Source organism: Hibiscus syriacus, unplaced genomic scaffold (assembly GCF_006381635.1).
Source record: "Hibiscus syriacus cultivar Baekdansim isolate YM2019G1 unplaced genomic scaffold, ASM638163v2 tig00110384_pilon, whole genome shotgun sequence".
Taxonomy (NCBI): domain Eukaryota; kingdom Viridiplantae; phylum Streptophyta; class Magnoliopsida; order Malvales; family Malvaceae; genus Hibiscus; species Hibiscus syriacus.
Window position 1 is genome coordinate 3098769 of NW_024062715.1, and position 22698 is coordinate 3121466.

Below are 22698 nucleotides of genomic sequence, written 5' to 3' on the forward strand. Positions count from 1 at the left end.
AAATAACAGAGTTTGCAAATAATACATAATAAGGGTCTATGACAGTATATGCCCTCTACAATAACTGAGATGTACTCTGAAAAGACAGACGAGTATGGAAATTCAAGTTTGGCGACAAGCTCCTCAGTTGACACCTACGAACCTGCGCACAGAAACACATTTCATATGCTGAGCTCACAAGCTCAGTGCCACACAAATAACCCTACTATACTACATGCATTCAACATATAAGCATGCTACAAGTATGGTTATGAACATTTGCTTACACTCACACAAAAATCGAAGTAAGCATCATGGTGTAGCTCGAGGTCACTTAGTATCAAAGAACTTTTGCTTACTTAAAATGCTTGGGTGAGACCTGAGTCACAAAGCATCAACGTCTCCCTATACTTCGAGATGAGTCCGAGTCACATATCATTGGAACTCACTCGGCTAGTCCACTCCTCTAGAGTACTCGGGATTTTCCTGAGTCATAGAGCATCAGTGCAACATCCGACTAACATTTAAAGTACACAAGAACTTGATTAGATATATCCAGATAACCCTTATACTATCACACAATTATTAAGGTTTTAACTTGTATTGTTATGGAAGAGTGTCCCCTCTAAATAAAACCCCAACTTTGTTCCTCTAACTCTAACTATTCTTACTATATCACAATTCACGATGGCACGAGACTCCTCCTTGGGTATCGGTACTCCCCTTCTAGTGGTATCGATACTCCCTTGAGTATCGATACTAAAATTGGCTACTAGAATTCGAATTGAGTCCTCGAGTATCGATACTATCAATACTAGCTCCTAAGCATCGATAACACATGAGCAGTATCGATACTCCTTGATGGGGTATCGATACTCTCCTCACAAACATTTGAATTTTGTCCTCTTATAACAGGTAGTATCGATATTGTTCTTATAGTACTGATACCCTCAACCCAAAACTCTGTTTTCCCTCATGAAAACTCTCCTAAATCACTTCTAAAGTTATCCTAAGGCCCCTAAGTGCACACCTATGTCTCATACACACAAAACAAGAAACAAACTATAAATGTTGATCTATAAGTGGTAGAGAAGGGTTAAAAATGTGTTACCTTTCAACTAGGGGTTGAGAAAAGCACCTTCAACTATCCAAGAGCAAGTTTTTCCTTGCCTTTTCCCTTGGAGCTCTCGCCCACTTATTGCACTAATCACAATAAATGAATGTGAGTTATTAACTCACTTAAGGGATTAAAAACATTAGGAATATGATTCTTAAGGTCTAGGAATGTTTTAGAGTCACCCACAAACTCTAAAACACAAAACCCTCCTTAAACCCAACTATGGCCACCATGGCTAACCTCTAAGGTTGAGAGCTTGATTTGAAGCTTTAGAAGAGATGATTTCAAAGTTTACATTCACAATTTCGAACTAAGAGTGGACACTAATAGAGTCTTCACCTTTGATGGGTGGAAGAGGAGAAGATAATAGAGAAATTTGAATGGGAAAAAGACAGTGGTGAGGAAAAAGAGATAGAAAAGTCTCTTCCTCTTTTGTGTATCCTCTGTCGTGACCTCATCTCATAATAAAAGAGAATCAGCCTTTGAAATAATATAGGGGTAAAATACACTCCTAGTCTTCCTCCTTTCATGTTCACTTTAAAAACACCCTTTTTAAGCTTAATGGGCTCAGCCCAACCCAAACTAGCTATGTTTTAACCCAACACTCTTAATAGGTTCCTTGGCCTAGTTAAAACTCACTCAGGTTTACCTAGAGCTATAAATCCAGAAATCGGGGCGTTACATTGAATTTTTGAAATTTTAAAAGAGAGTAAACATATAAAATTCTAGAGAAACGAAAATAGATTATCAATGAAAAATATAAAAAGAATCTAAAATATTTAAAATTTTGAAGGGAAAATTGCTCGGATCCATCCCCATGGGTCATGGTAGCTTGAGTTGTTTCATAAAGCCATGGAAAGTCATTAATGTTATTCTGGTAATTTTGGGTTATTTTACCAATGCTTGTTCAGTTGGTTCAATGCATTAAGGACTAACTTTCGGAACGATCCTTAAGCTTTTTGGGGTTATGGCAGGGATCGATCCAACTTAATCTTGAAAATGGTTGGGTTTTAAAATAAATGCATAAATAAATAAATTTGGAGTCACCATCGACCTTTGGGTTAGGTAGGTCGAATACCTAAAAATATCTTTTAGAATAAATTTAAGAAAAATAATTTTAAAAGATAAAAAATGGTCTGGGTTTAACCAGAAATTCGTTTTGAAAAAGGGTTCGGGAGTCGATTACGCATGGGAAAGGATTAGCACCCCACAGCGCCCGAAATTAGTACCTAAGCGATTATACGTCATCTAAATATTGAAATTTGAAAATTCGAATATATATTTAAATTATGTTTCTTTTTAGAAAAAATATAAGGGGTGTTATTTTGCACGAACAATTATCGAAAATACCTTTCTTGTTAGTTAAGATAGCATTTCCATGGATTTCACATACAAAATAATATTTCCCTAATTTTTAATAAAATACATATATACAATAATTTTAAAAAAATCGAATATAAAAAGGTGTTACTTTGTATGAACAGTCATTGGGAACGTGATCTTCGTCAGTTAAAGCATGTTTTCATAGATTCCCCGTACAAAATAATATTGTCTTAGCTTTTAAATAAAATACATATATTAAATATATTTAAAAAATTTATTTGAATATAAAAGGTATTTGAAGGATCATGATAATATTAACAAAGATTTGAGGGGCCAAACAACAATACCAAACAAGAGACATAATCGGATATACTAAACATTACATGTACTGGAAACAAAATAAGTCATAAATAATATTAAGGACTAAAATGAATAGAAAGCTAATAGAGGATCCAAAACATAAACCTCAAATTCATATATTGGTACATATAAAGGACTGAAACAAAATTCATGTAAAATTAACAAACAAAAGTCTAAACATCTAAGCAGACATAATAACAAAATTATGGGAACTATAATAAATATGAAGCAAATGAAGTGCTCAAAATAAAAATATAAAAATTTCATTCAATGACTAAAGGATGAAATTACAAAGCCCAAGGGACCTAATACGTGATTAATCTACTCACAAAAAATGCTCCTCGGTCCTCTCCCAAACGACGTCATTCCGAGCGCCATATATATATGATCGATACCAAGGCAAAAAACCGGTCATCCTTCACACTACTCATTTCACTCTTTCTTTTGATTTTAGATAGAGAAAAAACTCTCTCATCTCTCTCTTCTCCCACACCGAGGAAAATAAACCACCACCCCCTCCGGCCACCATAAATCGCTGGCCATTACAAAAGGAAAATCCATCTAATGGCTTCTATGAGCCTAGATTGAACCTCATTAAAGCCTTAAACCTAAAAACAAGCAACAGAAGGATAAAGGAACAATCTTTGTTGACCTTGGAGCCTCCCTGACCCTAGTAAGCGAACAACGACGGCGATGAATAAGTAAAAAGGTAGGTTTTTCAAGCTTTTTCCTGTATCGTTTTTAGTCTTTTATTTTTCTTTTCTTGGTTCGAATATTAGTTTGATTTTCTCTTTGGGGTTTTTTTCGCCTCTCTCCCTTCTTTCTAGTTGCATCTCCATTTAAGGGTGTACTATGGGTAGAAATAATGAAATATGTGGGTAGGGATCTGATTTCTCTGATTTGAGTGGGTAAAATCCCAATTTTTCAGGATTTATTTCATTCTTAAAATGAGTTTTTCAGATTAAGTTGGAATTTTTACTGACTAGATGTGTTTGGGGGTGATCTTTCGCACTGTTTGACCATATTTGATGACAATGGTGGCGATGGGACTCGTCAACGGCAACCCACGCGACCGGAGAGACGAACGGTGGGCTTCACGCGTCGATAGGGTGTCTGGTCATCATTGGCGGTGGCTGCTGCTGGTGGTGTTAGGGTAAAAACCCTAAGTTTTGAGTGATCTGGACCGTTGGATGAGCCCAAATCCAACAACTGGCGTTGGAGGTGGCGTTGGGCAAAGAGGAAGAAACCCTAGCAGGTATTGGGCTCATCAACAATGTGGACTTTATTCCTGGGCTTCGGGTTGGACTGTTTTGGGCTTTATAATTTGGTGGTGGTATCATCCTTGTGGGATGTGGCATTGGGTACTGTTGGGTCTGTAAAAAAACGATAATGATAAAATAATAATAATAAAAATGGGATGAAAATGGGTGTCGACACTAACATTTGATTCAAACATTTCTAATTCATTCTTTTATTTTAATAGATAGACTTGTCTGATGATGGGTATAAATAGGGTAAGGTTATATTTCTTGCGATTTCCAAAAAATTAAAATTTTCATCTGAATATGATTTAACTCAATATTTGATTATTATTTTTATCCAGTCTGAAATTTAGAGTTAAAATATGTCTCCCTCATGCTTTGAAAAATATTGTTTTTTGAACATGGTCTTGAGGACTTGGTGGAATTCAAGTGGAAAAATTTACAAGATGGAAGACAAGTATGTTTTTCCAGGAATCCATGCATGGTTTCTTCTATAATTTTGTCCTTGCCTGGCATGTAATTGTAAACAATTGTAATCGAATCCGAAACGTGCAGGAGACTATTTTAGCAAACGTCTGGTTTGAATTGTTATCGGTTGTTCATATGATGGCTATGCTCACATTATCTGAGGCTGACACACTTATGATCCCCAAGGATTATTCTGGTTCTGGCTCACGGGTCGTTTCTACAGGTTTATGCCTTAATTTTCAATTATGATTTACTTTAACTCTTAGTCTAATCACTGAAAACCATATGCACTAATCACCACCAGATTATAAGAGAGATGCAGTTGCTTTATTGCTCAAGGCTGCAGGGTACCTGGAATTTTGTGTCCGGAACGTACTGTGTCTTATACCACCGGAAATCAAGTATGTACATAAATTTAGAGTTCTTGAAAACATTATTTCACGTACTAGCACAATTTTTCAATATCATATAAACATCTCATAAATATTCCCAGGCAAAGTATGTCAAAAGACTTGCAGGAAGGTGTACTGGAAGCTACTTCCATCCAAGCATTAGGCCAGGTATTCTTTACTTACGTCACTGAATAAATTCAATTGAAAAATGGAATTGGATCTTTGATTTCTTGTTATAATTCAGTGGAAATGGATCTTTATAACAATTATAAATAAACATCATAGCAATTATATTATTTATCCCAGGTCGGATCAAAAAAATTTCAACTTAAATCGATTTGACTCTATCATTCATAAAACACCTGACCTTTTTTTACTCTTATAGAAAACGAAATTATAAAATTGGATCAAATCAAAACATGTTGAATTCTGATAATTTAACTATCACTAAACTTATCTAAGGATTAAACTACTCATGAAACATAATTGATTCATTTATTTAGGTGAACCCAAGCAAAAACTCTTCATATTCAAATTAAACAGATTATTTCTTTTTTTAGTAAAAAAGGTTTAAATGAATTGAAAACAAAGCCTTTCCTACAATAAAAAACTAATTCAACAATTATGACAATGCTTATATCCATTTGAGAGAAAGTGAACCAATTACGTGCTTATCCAGTTTCAAAACTCAAAGAACATGAGAAAAATGCATGAAAATATGTAAGTGAATGAACCGTTTAAATGAAGCCCAAGTTGATGAGCCGACTGTCATTTTAGACCTTTATTCAACATCAATGTAAGGGAATACTAAAAAAAAAAGCAAGCATAAAACTAATCTGTCGCTATGAGACAAAACCAACGTTAGCAGTCGTTTTAATGCCTCGTCAGAATGGTGGAAATTTTTTTCCAAGCATGTTCCATTGTTGTCAAGTTGAATTTAACGGTGATATAGCCATTATAACGTCATTTTTTACGTGTTGTGTCAACACGGAGAGATAGATTCGGCTTATCATGTCATTTGTGGTTCTTGTGAGTGAGAGTCATAAATTTTAAAATAACTTTCAAATAATTTCTTACTTCTTATTTACATGTAGAAAAAATGTGAAGATTCATCTTTAAAAAAAATGATATAAACAAATATTATTGATTGGGATCACGGATAATATGATGAGCAGGGATTATCTAATAATTTTCAAGTTTATGGGTGTTTTTTAAATAAAATAATAAAACAAATGTCTTAATCCCATGCCTTGATTATTGTAAACTGTTTTTTTAATTTTCAAAAATATCAACTAGAACAAATATAGTTATTAATCTTTCGCGTTAAAGATTAGACACTAACAACCATCATCTTCCTGTTACTTTTAAATTGTCAATCGAACTCTCAATCACACAAGTTATTATTGACAGTAATCTCAACAACAATGATTCCTCTTTCGACGTGAACGTCAAGTTCCCACCCCCAGAAATCACGGCATAAGTTCGAAAATTGTCTAACGTCCTTTTCTTGGAGTATTTTATTATCAGTGTATTAAGGGATTAAGGTAGACTTTTATGTTAGAGAGTACAGTTATAAATTTTAGAGGAAATTTAACTTATAATGTTTTGGAGGAGAAAAACATATTATAAATAAAAAATATATAAAAATCTAAAATATAAGAAAATTTAAAAATTTCATAGATGACTATTAAGGGCGTTCAAATTAACTTGTAATTGACAGACCGTTTCTGAAATTTTAGTGGTCTGGGACGAAAATAGAACTTAGACCCTAATAACAAATATGAAAAAATTGAATTGTAAGAATAAAATAAAACTAAATAAATTTACTTGTAAATTGTTTTTAAATTACATTTAATAAACTAGTTAAAAAATACATTAAATTTTAAATAGAAAACATAAAAAATGTATTAAACACCCAACTACTCACACAAAACAAGTATGATCCTCTTTTAAAAGGATAGATGTTAGGTTGTAACCTTCTTCATCTTGTAACCTTCTTCATCTTGTCAAAAAAATAACAAAAGAACAATTAAGTGGAAAGTAAATAATAATTTAAAAATGTTACATCAACTTCGTGGTTAACTTTTTTTAGATTTGCGAAAATGATCAACAAAATCGTAATGCGAATCTCCACTATCGTAAATTAGTTGAAAATCGCATTCGCAACTTGAAAATCGCATTCGCGTTGCGATTGCGATAGTAAAAAAAAAGATTTTGTTTCTTAAGAATTTTCTCTAAAAAGATAGTATCCGCGCGGACGTGTCGAAGACACGTATTACCACGACCACGACCACGACCCGAGACGAGACGACGGCGGACCACGACCACGACCCGAGACGAGACGAGACGAGACGACGGCGGCGGCGGACCACGACCACGACCACGACCACGACCCGAGACGAGACGAGACGAGACGGCGGCGGCGGCGGCGCGCGAGAGTCCCCCTTGTTCTCTATCACTCAACAAGGAAGTGGGAAAGCCAAGCCTTAAATACCATTCCCAATAGTGTTTCCAATACTATGTGGGATTTGAGCATTACCAACACTTGTTCCCAATACTATGTGGGATTGAGCCTTAAATAGTGATATTATTTTTGAATATTTTGCTTAAAATTGCAATAATCGCGATTGATTGTAGATTGACTTTTAATTATGACATATTTAATCGTATAATACTAATGCAATTGGGTGTTGATTCAGTTGTTTTAAGGTGCATGATTGTTAATTGTTTCTTGAATAATCACATTGTATTGGAAACAAGTGTTAATGCTCAATCGCACATAGTATTGGAAACACTATTGAGAATTGTATTTAAGGCTTGGCTTTCCCACTTCCTTGTTGAGTGATAGAGAACAAGGGGACTCTCGCGCGCCGCCGCCGCCGTCCGTCTCGTCTCGGGTCGTGGTCGTGGTCGTGGTCATACGTGTCTTCGACACGTCCGCGCGGATACTATCTTTTTAGAGAAAATTCTTAAGAAACAAAATCTTTTTTTTAACTATCACAACGAATTTGGAAAATCGCAACGACAACTGTAGACTATCGCAACAACAACTGTAGACTATCGCAACGAATTTGGAAAATCGCAACGACAACTGTAGACTATCGCAACGCGAACTGGAAAATCGCAACGCGATTTTCAACTATCGCAACGCGAACTGAAAAATCGCAACGTGATTTTCAACTATCGCAACGCGAACTGGAAAATCGCAACGCGATTTTCAACTATCGCAACGATATTTTCAATTATCGTAACGCGAATTTACGATAGTGGAGATCGCAATGCGAATTAGAGATCGCATTGCGATTTTGTTGGTCATTTTCGTAAATCCAAAAAAAATTGGTCAAAATCATATATTATCTGGGATTTTTTATCACTGATATTATTTTCTCTTAATTAATTTATCATACAAACTCAATTAATCATTTAATATATAATACAAATAGATTAAACCTGTATCTAATAGCTTTAAATTCAATACCTCACAACTATCAAGGAACCAAAACATGAAAAGCCGTGACATTTAAAATAATTATAATTATTGCAAGGTTGTTGGATTGTTTAAGGGGCTTTATTTTCAAGCCAGAAATTTAATTAACTTGAGGAAAGCGATGTTTGACGTGCTTCGTTATTTGGTTTTGTTAAACACAAACTTTTGGCCTTTTTGAAAAGGTTCGTGCTCTTTATTGACCTTGAACCCTTATCTTCAACCACGCACACTTGATTAATTATATATAATTCTTATATTGCAATAAACCCACCGAGAATCTTGTGTGTTTTAAAGTAAGTATAACAGAAACCAAACCACTTCTGCTGTTTAATCATCATCCGTCAGAGACAAAATCTGTAGCTTTGAAAATGGGGAATAGTTTTGGTGGGAAAAAGAGTAGCAAAGTGATGAAGATAAATGGTGAAACATTCAAGTTGAAGACACCGGTGAAAGCTGAGGAGGTAGTTAAAGATTATCCGGGGCATGTTTTGTTAGAATCAGAAGCTGTTAAACATTATGGTATTCGAGCTAAGCCATTGCAATCATGTCAGAAGCTCGAGCCCAAAAGGCTTTACTTCTTGGTCGAGTTGCCCGAAGCTCCCAAAGAAAGGGTTCTGAGGAGGGTTCGGTCGGGTTTGAACATGAGTGCCAAAGACAGGCTGGAGAGCCTAATGATGTCCAGGAGATCGGTGTCGGATTTGACACTGATGAAGCAGCAAAGTCCCGTGGCTGAAGTTGGTGGAAGTGGAGCAATGAGGTTGAAGATTAGGGTTCCCAGGGGAGAAGTGGAGAGGTTGATGAAAGAGAGTGAAAGCGAGGCGGTGGCAGCTCAGAAGATCATGGAGCTTTGCATGGCTGGTACGCCCAGAGACGGCGGCGATGCGGTGAAGGGGAAGGATGGGTTATTTATGGAGCGACGAGTTCTGCATTGGAAGGCTAGCAATGGAAGCTTAGACGGAGCAGGTTTCAAAAAGCCCCGTGAGATTGATTTTTTCACCACATAATTACCCTCTTGCCATAACATTTTTCATGTTTTAATACTTTTTATATAGTTTTAAATAAAATAATCAAATACTCTCAACCATTTGACATTTTAACATTCAATCAATCTGTTGTAGCCGTCGGTGTTCGAATCCGTAACCTCTAAGAACAACAACGATTCATTTAACCACTTAATTTAGTTAGTTAGTGCAAATATTGCTATCGTTTTAGTTGTTAAGTATGAATGTGAACTAATATAGGGGATAAGGGGATTTTTAAATTGGGTGGACGAAAACAAAGCTCTACTAATTAGGAAATTAATATTGTTCTGCCTACCAAAATTAATTGGTTTAGGACAACAACATATTTCTTATTGACCCTAGAATTAAATGAACGCCTCTCATTTATTTGTTTTTGGAAGTAAACATAAATATAATGCAACGTAATAAGTTTTAGATATAAATATAATATGTATAATGAATATGTTGTATAAATCATATTTAAATGTGTCATTTTAATTATCAGATCTAAATATTTAATATATTTTCAAATAAAAAACATTTGATTGTTTTTGTCTTTGTTTATTCTGGCAGAAAAGGGCGAGTTTCGTGGCAATCAATGGAGGAGAGAGCCAAACCATTGTACCTTGATAACAAACCAAAGCAATGGAAGATATGGTCAATCCTCCGCATCTTCATCTTAATATGTACATGCATCGGACTATCGTTGTAAACATTATAATTGAGTAAAATTAGCCTTTGTGTAAATATCTAAATGTTATATTTTTAATTTACAATATAATATATAATGAACATTTTATCTTTTTAAACTTATTTTTTGAACAACCTCAAACAATTAATTTTAAACTGCACTTTTATACAACAATTTTAAAAATTTATTTATACAATACTTTTAAAAATCACTTTGCCAAACTGGCACTAATGCTTTCCCTTACCATTTTTCAAACTTTCATTTTCATTTGTTTTATCCTTTTTCTTTCTTTCTTTCAGTACCAGCAAATCATTTATTAGCGATTATTTTGCTGATTTTAATAACAAATGCTTTTAAAAAAATATGTTTTGAAGTTATCAATTGTAAACATATTTTGTTCAATGTATTGAAAGTAATGAATAACGTTACCGACTGTTATATTTAATATAATTTTAGGGATATACAAGATTTATCCCTTGTACTTTGTTGAATCTTTCGATATGGCACCTATATCTTTTAAATATCGAATGTGCCCATTTATTTTTATTGCATCTTCCAACCTAATACTGGGTCAAATGCCGTTAATGTCTAATTAAAAAAAAACAAATTGTTAAGATCCATAGGCATTTGGTCCAAAGTCAACAAAATTTAATGAAATGTTTTGTCTAGTGAAATGTGGCATCATAAGAATGGCTTACGTGTCATGATAGGTTACACATAACTGACGTTAGACCGAAGTACTAGATTAGATTACAGAATGAAAGTGGAGGGGCATATACATCCAGAGAATCCATGTACTGTATTGAAATATTTGATCATATAGAGGGACAAGTCTGTAATTATCGCATAATTTTCTTCCTATTTAAATAATATTTTAATTTATCTTAAAGATTGCACAATCCGCATAAATTAGTATTTTTCATTTTAAAATTATACCATGCTTCTTTTTATTTGAGAGCAATATTATTTGAGTAGGAATGATGTACCAATCGTAGGGCTAAATGCTTAGATGATGTAACGTATTTCAGATTTATCTAATTAAACAACTATAATAAAAATTATGAAACAAATTATAGCAATATGATATATAACTAGAAAATTTATTAAAGCTGCTCTCTCCCTCCTTTGTATTCCTTTATTTCTTTTTCCCTCTTTAAGTTTGTATCATTTTTTATAGATCATATCAATTTTTTTATTTTATTTTCTTTAACCGGAGATGACATTAGTTTTGATGTTGCTTGTCGACCGTCAAATCTCTTTTCTCTTTATTTTCTCTTTTGGTTTTTAATAAAAGATAATTTTGCATGTGTTGCATGTTTATCTTTGTTTTTGTAGCACGTTATTTGATTTTTTTTCTCAGTTGTTTTTCTGTTCTTTTATTTATATTGCTTAGGGTTGGATTCGACGATGCCACAACTGATCAAGATGGCGCTGTTGGGGAAAACGGGTTATTTCCCACACGAACGTAGTTTTAAAATTGACCTAAAATGTCAAGATTAAAACCACCAAAGGTTGCACAGTGGATAAACCTGTCAAACTATTGAATATTGAAACACAATGGAAAAGAACCGAATAAAAAACAATAAAGGAGAGAACACACCAAATTTACGAGGTTCGACGAGAATATCGTCTACTCCTCGGGCACCACACCGGATGATAACTTCACTATATCGCCAATATTACAACAAATGGAATTCTTTGGAATTCCCAAAGTGGGAGAATGAAGAATACAAGAGGAAGAGAGAACTTGTTTTTGGGATGATTTCTAATGGAAATACTTAGGCCTATTTATAGTTGAGTTTCAAGAACAATATGTTCAAAGTTTGGCCACCTACCAAAGAATTTTCCAATGTGTACAAGTTAGCCACCAAATATGAAATTCACATGTTCAAAGTTTGGCCACCAACCAAGATGAAATTTCCAACTTGTCAACTTAATTTCTAGACAAATCTAACAAATCTCCACCTTGGCTTGAAATTACCAATCCTACTCAACTTCTTCAACTCCCCAAATTTGTAGTGCCTCTAATTGCACTCACAAGCGCCATACACCCGAAGGTGTTCATACTTTCAGGATGTTAATCAAGTTCAAACAATGATTGAACTTGATTATTGTTACCACCTTGGTCATCATATCTGCAGGATTTTCTGATGTCGCAATTTTCTGAAGTAGAATCTTTCATTCTTCAAAGATCTCCCGCACAAAGTGATACCTCACGTCGATATGCTTAGTCCTTGAATGGTAGGCTTGATTTTTCGCTAAGTGAATAGCGCTCTGACTGTCACAATAGAGACTAATGTGACTTTGAACAACTCCCAAGTATTCCATCAACTCGTTAAGCCAAATGGCTTCCTTTACAGCCTCTGAAACTGCCATGTATTCTGCCTCTGTAGTAGACAAGGCCACCGTAGATTGCAATGTAGACTTCCAACTTACTGGGGCTTTAGCAAGAGTAAACAAATACCAGTAGTTGATCGACGCTTATCCAAATCACCAGCATAATCGGAATCAACATATCCAACCATACACTGACCAAGTACTTCATCATGTTCAAAAACTAAACCAACATCCACGGTTTGTTGGAGATACCGTAGAATCCATTTCACAACTTGCCAATGTCCTTCTCCAGGATCATGCATGTACTTGCTCACAACTCCAACTACTTGTGAAATGTCAGGACGCGTACACACCATTACATACATCAAGCTCCCAACTGCATTAGCATATGGAACTTTTGACATATACACTCGTTCTTCGTTAGTTTTAGGAGATAATTGAGAACTAAGTTTCAAATGAGAAGCCAATGGGATACTTACATGTTTGGTATTTTCATTCATGCCAAAACATTGTAATACATTTCTCAGATACTGCTTCTGTGTTAAACAAAGCTTCCCTCTCTGTCTATCTTTGCTTATCTCCATACCAAGAATCTTCTTGGCCTCACCTAGATCTTTCATCTCAAACTCTTGATTCAACTGAGCCTTTAATTTGTCTATCTCCTTTTGAATCTTTGAAGCGATCAACATATCGTCAACGTACAAGAGAAGATAAATGAAAGATCCATCTTTGAGCTTTTGCAAATACAGACAATGATCATATTTGCTTCTAGTATACTTTTTCCTCCTCATAAAGCTATCAAATCGCTTGTACCACTGCCTCGGAGATTGCTTCAATCCATATAGCGATTTGTTCAGCTTACAAACCCATTTCTCACAACCACCATCTTATCCTTCTGGCTGTGTCATATAGATCTCCTCTTCTAAATCACCGTGCAAGAAAGTCATCTTTACATCAAGTTGAGCTAGCTCCAAATTCAACTGTGCTACCAAGGCCAACAATATTCTAATGGAGGAATGCTTCACAACAGGGGAAAATACTTCATTGTAGTCGATTCCCTCCTTTTGAGCGTAGCCTTTAGCTACCAACCGTGCCTTGTAGCGAACATCTTTCTTGTTATGTGATCCATCTTTCTTTACAAATACCCACTTGCATCCAATGGCTCTTTTACCTTTCGGTAATTGTGCCAGTTTCCAAGTGTCGTTCTTTTGGAGAGATTACATTTCTTCATCCATGGCACTTTTCCACTTATCACTTTCCAAGCTTTGTATTGCTTCTTGGTAAGTGATAAGGATATCATCATCAACAACTGGAAGAGCATAGGACAACATATCAACAAATCGAGCAGGTATACGAATTTCTCTCCTTGGCCTTGTAACTGCAAGTGTTTCTGGTGTCTCCAATGGTTCTTGGGTTTGAACCTCTTCATCTTCTGATTCTTCTATTGGAGTTGAAGAATCAGCTGCATCAACTTCTAGGATCATCATCTGCTGAAACTCCACCTGTTTTGGAGTATGCTCCACCTGCTGCAAAGTACTACTTGTCTGGACTGCTTCACTTGTTACCTTCTTTACTAGGGCAGATTCATTAAAGGTAACATCTCTGCTACAAATTATCTTCTTGGTGTCTAAACACCAAAGGCGGAATCCCTTCACTCCATGGGTGATTCCTATAAAGAGAGCCTTCTTTGCTCTCGGATCAAGCTTGGATTCCTTCACATGATAATAAGCAGTGGATCCAAATACATGTAAGGAATTATAATCAGTAGCAGGTTTTTCAGATCATACCTCCAATGGTGTTTTTCCTCCTATCGCTGATGACGACAGAAGATTAATGAGATGGCCAGCATATGTCACAGCCTCAGCCCAAAATGCCTTGCCTAACCCAGCATTAGACAACATACATCGAACTTTCTCCAATAGTGTTCGATTCATACGCTCTTCCACCCCATTCTGTTGTGGTGTATGTCTAACAGTGAAGTGTCGAACAATACCATACTCATGGCAAACGACAAAGAATGGGTCACTTTTATATTCCCCTCCATTATCCGTCCTAAGACGTTTGATCTTTCTACCAGTCTGGTTCTTGATCATATTTTTCCATTTCAGGAAAATTTGAAGCACTTCATCTTTAAACTTCATCGGATACACCCAAACTCTTTTGGAAAAGTCATCTACAAAAGTTACAAAATAATGGTTTCCTCCCAAAGACGATGTCTTTGAATGACCCCATACATCTGAGTGAATATAATCTACAATACCTTTTGAATTATGTATAGTGGTTCCAAACTTCACTCTCTTCTGCTTTCCCAGAACACAATGCTCGCAAAAGTTCAATTTGCAAGCCTTTGAACCTTTCAACAATTCTTTCTTTTCCAGAATTTGCAAGGATTTCTCTCCAGCATATCCTAACCGCATATGCCACAACTGAGTTACGTCCAAATCATCACCTCCGGAAGCTGCTGCAACTGCTCTAATAATTGTACTACCTTGGTAGTAATACAAATTATTTTTCCTGATGTCCTTCATCATCACAAGTGCGCCATATGTTACTTTTAAAACTCCATCTCTCATAGTGACTACTGAGCCTTTGGATTCTAAAGCTCCCAACGAGATGAGATTTTTCTTCAAACTGGGCACGTATCGGACATCCGTCAGAACTCTGGTTGATCCATCTTGATTCTTCAATCGAACTGAACCTATCCCAACAGTTTTACAGGCATTGTCATTTCCCATATAAACAACTCCTGCATTTAGTTCCACTAAATCGGAGAACCACTCCCGATTAGGGGACATATGATAGGTGCAACTCGAATCTAATATCCACTTATCGGAATGGAATGTTGTTGATGAAGCAACCAATGATATGTCAGAGTCATGTGCATCATGCTCTGCAACACATGCATCTGGAGCAGCTTTTTCTTTCTTCTTCAGCTTCGGACAATCTTTCTTCCAATGGCCTTTCTCATGACAAAAGGCACATTCATCTTTTCCCAGTCTGGACTTCGACTTTGATCTCCCTCTCCACTTTGGCTTTTGACTTTTCGAGCGACCTCTTGCCACCATGGCCTCTGCTGCTTCGTACTTGCTCTCCTTCTTGGTTTTATTCCTGAGTTCATAATTATACAAAGCAGCAGTTATATCTTTAAGGGTAACATTATCCTTACCATGAAGTAACGTTGTCTCAAGGTGCTCAAATTCATCTGGAAGAGATGACAACAACATCAAAGCCAAATCTTCATCTTTGAAGGTTTCATCCATGCCCAATAAGTCTTCCACTAGCTCATTGAACGCAGTGATGTGTTCATTCATACTGGTGCCTGGTTGATAATCAAATCTGAACAATCTTTTCTTCATGTGGAGACGATTCTGAGAGCTTTTCTTCAGGAATTTTTCCTCCAAAGCTTTCCACATCTTACTTGCAGAAGTCTCGTTCTTGTAGCCATACTTCTGCTCCCTGGAAAGACAAGATCGAATCGTGCTGCACGCCAAACGATTGATTGTTCCCCATTCTTTCTCCTCCATATATTCGGGATTTTCTTCCTCAATGGCGATATCTAGACCTTGTTGGAATAAAGCGTCTAACACCTCGCCTTGCCATATGCCAAAATGACCAGATCCATCGAACAACTCCACCCGAGAAATTTGCATTTGACATCACCCTCCTCACCGGTCCAGATGAAGAGCTTGATGTCTCAACTGATCTGTATTTTGGCATTTTAATTCTAACGAACAATATTCAATATCACGAAATGTATCTTTTCAGCAACGGAACCACCAGGATAACCTCAACCGAAGCTCTGATGCCAATTGCTGGGGAAAACGGGTTATTTCCCACACGAACGTAGTTTTAAAATTGACCTAAAATGTCAAGATTAAAACCACCAAAGGTTGCACAGCGGATAAACCTGTCAAACTATTGAATATTGAAACACAATGGAAAAGAACCGAATAAAAAACAATAAAGAAGAGAACACACCAAATTTACGAGGTTCGACGAGAATATCGTCTACTCCTCGGGCACTACACCGGATGATAACTTCACTATATCGCCAATATTACAACAAATGGAATTCTTTGGAATTCCCAAAATGGGAGAATGAAGAATACAAGAGGAAGAGAGAACTTGTTTTTGGGATGATTTCTAATGGAAATACTTAGGCCTATTTATAGTTGAGTTTCAAGAACAATATGTTCAAATTTTGGCCACCTACCAAAGAATTTTCCAATGTGTACAAGTTAGCCACCAAATATGAAATTCACATGTTCAAAGTTTGGCCACCAACCAAGATGAAATTTCCAATAAGTTGGCCACCAACCAAGATGAAATTTCCAACTTGTCAACTTAATTTCTAGACAAATCTAACAGGCACTTATTCAAAATCTTGTTGAACTTCCCTGTTATGGACATTTGGATTGAATTTGGATGCGTGATTTTTCAATTTATGGATAGTTTCTCATGACTCTGATCTGCAGTTCCTGATGGTATTTCAATAGCTTAATTCCCTTTTGTGTTTCATTTGTCGATGCAATCAGATTTATTCGTATCTATTTTAGTCTCTTTGTTGATTCTTTTTTGTGGTTCGTTTGTCGATGCAATCAGATTTATTCGTATCTATTTTAGTCTCTTGGTTGAGTTTTTTACCTTTTTCATGTATGGTCCTTATATGATCTAAAGTGGTTAGTTTCAATGTTATAGGAAAAGTCCAAATTATATATTTAGTTTACTCTTATTATAATTTTAAATATTTTTATTTTTAAATAATACTAGTGGATTCTATTAAAAAAAATAGTGAAATAACTTTTATGATGAAATTAAGCTATTGCAATTGAAATAATGGATGTACTACATTGACGATGGCCATTTCTCACCCACCATGCCTACTGATTGTGACATCAATTTATATATATCCTTTTGGAAAATAATAATACAAATCCCCTCAAAATTTCATATGCAATCCAACCCCTAAATAAAGGTAAAGTATCACGTGCGGCAGAATTAATATACGGTTAAGGAAAATTGTTATCAGTTTTGTTATTATTTTTTAATAAAATCGGTAAAAAAAATTACCGGAAACATTATTATTTATACATGTTTTGTTATTATTGGGCGCTTTACCAGTTTTGTTAACATATCCGGTAAAGCGCTACCAGTTTTGTTATTTTTTTTACATTTTTTATTATTATTGGGCACTTTACCGGAAATGTTAAAAAACATTGATGTTTTAGATAGATATAATAATGTTTTAGGTAATGTTTTATTGGTTTTATTAAAAAATAATAACAAAACTGGTAGCGTCTTTCTTTAGCCGTATATTAAGACTATCGCACGGTAGAACTTCTTCTAAACCAATTTTCCATTCTGGAATAATTGGTATCAATACTCTATGAGTATCGATACTACTTTACAGAGTTGTATCGATACCATGAAACCTTAGTATCGACAGTTGTCAAGTCCAACGATCATTAAGGGCTAGTTTATTTAAATATAACAAAGACAATACCGATACTCCAAGCCCGAGTACATATACTCCTTGTTCTGAACTATTTTATTTTTGTAGAAAAATCATCCCAACGGCTCCAAACTTCCTCAAACGGCTAGAAACGACTACAAACTCATCACAACCTATAAAAGCAACACAAGAACACTTAAAGAAGGTTACAACACCTATCCAAACAATCTAAATCAAGAGAAAGGCTCTTTCACTTTTAATTTTTTCTTTTCTCTTTTACATAAGTGTTTTGATCTTAGTTGTATATCTTTAAGATTCTTTCTTGTGAGCACAATTCTTGTAGACACCTACCTTTGTGAGATTTTCTTGTTTACATTTCTTATCATTTGTAAAAGGGGAGTGGTTCTAGTTTAGCCTTTGAAAACTAGAGAATTTGTAAAGGTTACTTTTGATCCTAGAAAAATAAAGAACAAATTAGTGAATTTGTTAGAAATACTTAGTGTCGAAACGATTTTCAACGCGGGGAGCGAGATTTGGAAAACCGCGTCATTTTTAATTATTCTCTTTCCAATTGAATTTTAATTAAAAATAATGAGATTTTTAGAAAACCTCTCATTTCGAAAATTTGGAAATCCCTTTACGATAAAAACATATGGTTCGAGGAGTCGCCACCAATCCTTGATTAGGGTGTGATTGGGCACCCAAAAATATTGTCATTTTAAATAAAAAATTAATTTTAATTAAAACAACAAATTTGCGGTCTATGTTACCAAAATATGGGTTCGGGAGTCGGTTACGCGTGGAGAAGGATTAGCACCCCCACAGCGCCCTAAATCGGTACCTCGTCGATTAATTATTGTCTTTGCAACGAATTTCACAAGTTCGAATTTAATTTGATTTATGATCCCTTTAAACAACAAAAATGAAAATTTGTAACATTGAAAAGCAACAAAATATGTTAATTTAAAAATTACCAAGTCATTAGAAAGATAAAGGATATTCGATTATTTAAAAATATCGAGACCAGATCTTTAGGTAAGTTCTAACGATCTTTTCTCAAATAATTTAAATAGCCGAATATTTCTTTTTCTTTCATTCCTAAATTTTAAAATGATTAATCAATTCTTTTGGTGACACTGTTGGGATACACTTTTAATTTAAAATCGTCAAAACAACCCTCTAGTAAGTTAAGAGAAGTCGTTTCAATAGTTTTAAATTAAAAGAGTATTACCCTTAATCCAATTATGTGATTAGGTTAGGTCAAGAAAATGAGGCTAACATGCTTTAAAAATTATCAGATATAATCATCCAATTAGCAAAAAATATATACAAAATATTCCAACAATGCAGCAATTTAATATAAAAATTATATACATATTTTATAACTAAAAATTACATACTATGTTCATAATAATATTTAAAGAACAAATATGACTATAACAAATAAAAACACAACATATTATAAGTTTAAGATAATAATCATGTTTACTAAAACGAGGACTAAATAATATTAAATAAAACTTTACAAACTTAATTACAAATAGACTAAAAACTAAAACACCAATAATATACAAAAATAAACGACGCAGCTAAAATAAAACAAATCACCATCTTGAAGGATTAAAATTATAATAAACATTAAACATACATAGAACCAAAAGAAAAATGCAAAGAATGTAAAGGTCGAACATCTAAACAGTAAAAGTTTAATAAGATAACATTTGGGACCAAAATAGGATACGCATAAACATAAGAACCATATCAAAACACCACAGAAACTCGAAGCAATGACCAAAATAAAAACTTTTAAAAATACACGTCCAAAGTAAAAACAACGCTAAAATAGCCATAATATGATACTGGACCAAAATGTAACAAACTAAAAATGATGAGGCAAAATCAAAAGATAATAAAGTTCAGTACAGGGAGCAATACAGAACGGAGCGAAGTTACAATGGCCTAAATAGCTATTACACCATTACTCCTAAAACGCGCAGTTTCCCCCAGCTGATCGATACGCTGCCGTTTTGGGGGGCATCCAACGACGCCGTTTTGGCGTCTTAATATGTGTAATATTAGGGTAAAACTTTAAGCCCTAACTTATTTTCTAAACCTAACACTCCCCAGCGCCGTTCTCTCCCTCACTCTCAACTCTCCATCTCTCCTTTTATATCCCCCAACTAAACCAGAGCCTCCATGGCCTCCGTGGCCAACCAACCATCAACAACGACGCAAGCAAAATCTAAACTTAAGCCCCTCGAATCCCCCTGTTTTACCTCCTAAAACCCAGAGACCGACTCCGAAACCTACATGCAAGCACTTGGTTTGCCTAAGAACGCGACCCCCGACAGCCCTAGCCTTGACTAACGACTCCAACTCACGATAATCAAACACTCCTCTTCCTGTTTCCTTAGTTTCTTTTTTAGATTTAAAAAAATGCATGTAAAAAAAAAACCAAAGGAAAAGTTTAGATACCTCAGATTTAAATTTTTTCTATTGCTTTCTCCTTTTTTTAATACAATCATCAAATGAGAGTGCTGTTACAAAGGCTATCTTTCCTTGAAGAGTTGAGGGAACCGTACAAAATGACCTCCGTCCCCTATTTTGCTTCGGTTCTTCATTTCTTTGATGGATTTTTGCTCAACTGCCCCCTCTGTTATTGATTGCTAGCCGAGAACCCCCTCCTTCCTCTGTGTTTGTTTCTTTTCTAGCTCTCTCGTGTCTGTCCCTATTTTTTGGTCCCCCTGTTGTTGATGATTTCTATTTCGAATGGCTACTTTGTTTTATGTCTGTTGGTGAATTTTTGTGTTGGTTTTTGCTTCCTCAACCGAGAGCCCCCCCTTGTTCGTTGTTGAAAAATGGTTATATCCCCTACTTGGTTCAGTCCTCCTCTTTTCGTGTGTCTGCAGGGCGTCGTCTCAAGCACGGGCGAGCATGGAAAATAAGATGGGGAGTTGAGCCTGTCTGCTCGGGCATAGTGTTGTGGAGCAGTGTGTTTTCTCGGTTGGGGTGCTACATTGGAGCATGGGCACAGGGTCTTAACGTGGGCAGCATGGGGCTGCTGCAATGCATGGGTCTCCTGTTGTGGATTCACGGGTGGTCGACAGGGGCTGCTGTTGGGAGTGGTGCTCAAGACTGCTGTTTGATCTGCACAACTGGTGACCGAGTGAAGTGGAGCAGAACAAAGCCTTCAAGTGGGAGCTAGCTGCCAAAACCGGGTCTTATCTTGAAGCCTGGGTTTGAATGTAATTACTGTTGGGCTTTGTAATTGGATCTATTATTTTGTAATTTGGTTTGAGCTTGTGAGATGGACTCTAGATGATTAATTCGGGGTTGAATTTTAATTTGCCTCTCAATCTCCAAAATGAAACATATACGATCAATCCAATTAAGCACTTCAAGCTTTCAAACGCAAATGCCCATGATTTATCACTTGAATTAATTCATCCTCGAACACAAAACCTCCAAATTAATTCTCAAGCATCTTCAAATTAATTAAATTGCCCGGATAAAATTAGGGTATTACAGCTGCCCCTCTTTGCTCGTTGTTGTGACCACAAGAATGTAGCAAAGACAAAAATAATGACCTAATTTTGCTTGATTGCAACGTCATTTCCCTTTCTTCAGTCTTCTTCTTGACTTTCGCTTCCGTCACTTGCACGAACCATTTTAATGGATTATTCCACTTCTTCATATCCGAGAATCTTCGATTTCTTCCCATATCTGACGGTCTGATGGTTTGCTCCAACACTCTTCTAAAAGGCTAAAAATGGCTCGGATAACTTATATTGTACTCGGGCGTTTTTGTCCAGTCCCATCTTCTTGCTTTAAAATTTGATAAGAGATCTGCTCCACTCCATCTTCGGGGTAAGTGAGACTTGAAAAATCTTCGGATAACATGTCTGCTCCCTATTCTTTCAATGGGTATAGGACTTGATCAATCTTAGATCAGCAGGTTCGCTCCTATTTTTCAGGATGCATGAAACTCGCACAATCTTCAACAAACGTCTCTGCTCTCTATGCTTCAGAGAGTATAAAACTCGAACAATCTTCAACAATCGTGTCTACTCCCTATTTCTTCAGGGAGTAGAACTTCAACAATAATCTTCTTACGGGTCCACTCTCTTTTTCTTCAGGGAGTAGAACTCAAACAATAATCTTCCTATGGGTCCGCTCTCTTTTTCTTCAGGGAGTAAGAACTCGAACAATAATCTTCCTACGGGTCCGCTCTCTATTTCTTCAGGGAGTAGAACTCGAACAATAATCTTCCTACGGGTCCGCTCTCTATTTCTTCAGGGAGTAAGAACTCGAACAATAATCTTCCTACGGGTCCGCTCTCTATTTCTTCAGGGAGTAGAACTCGAACAATAATCTTCCTACGGGTCCGCTCTCTTTTTCTTCAGGGAGTAAGAACTCGAACAATAATCTTCCTACGGGTCCGCTCTCTATTTCTTCAGGGAGTAGAACTCGAACAATAATCTTCCTACGGGTCTGCTCTCTATTTCTTCAGGGAGTAGAACTCGAACAATAATCTTCCTACGGGTCCGCTCTCTATTTCTTCAGGGAGTAAGAACTCGAACAATAATCTTCCTACGGGTCCGCTCTCTATTTCTTCAGGGAGTAGAACTCGAACAATAATCTTCCTACGGGTCCGCTCTCTTTTTCTTCAGGGAGTAAGAACTCGAACAATAATCTTCCTACGGGTCCGCTCTCTATTTCTTCAGGGAGTATAACTCGAACAATAATCTTCCTATGGGTCCGCTCTCTATTTCTTCAGGGAGTAGAACTCGAACAATCTTCTGTTGCTTCACTACCTCCTTGTGAAGGCT

At 35.9% G+C, this 22698-nt stretch overlaps 1 protein-coding gene across 1 annotated transcript; it reads left to right on the forward strand.

Annotated features, from left to right (window-relative positions):
- Nucleotides 1-8695: 8695 nt before the first annotated feature.
- LOC120122177 (uncharacterized protein At1g66480-like) lies at nt 8696-21074 on the forward strand. Its single transcript, XM_039141394.1, has 4 exons — nt 8696-9118; nt 9152-9282; nt 9313-9366; nt 20779-21074. The coding sequence occupies exons 1-4, from the start codon at nt 8757-8759 to the stop codon at nt 21072-21074; spliced, it is 843 nt and encodes a 280-aa protein (XP_038997325.1). The 5' UTR covers nt 8696-8756.
- Nucleotides 21075-22698: the final 1624 nt, after the last annotated feature.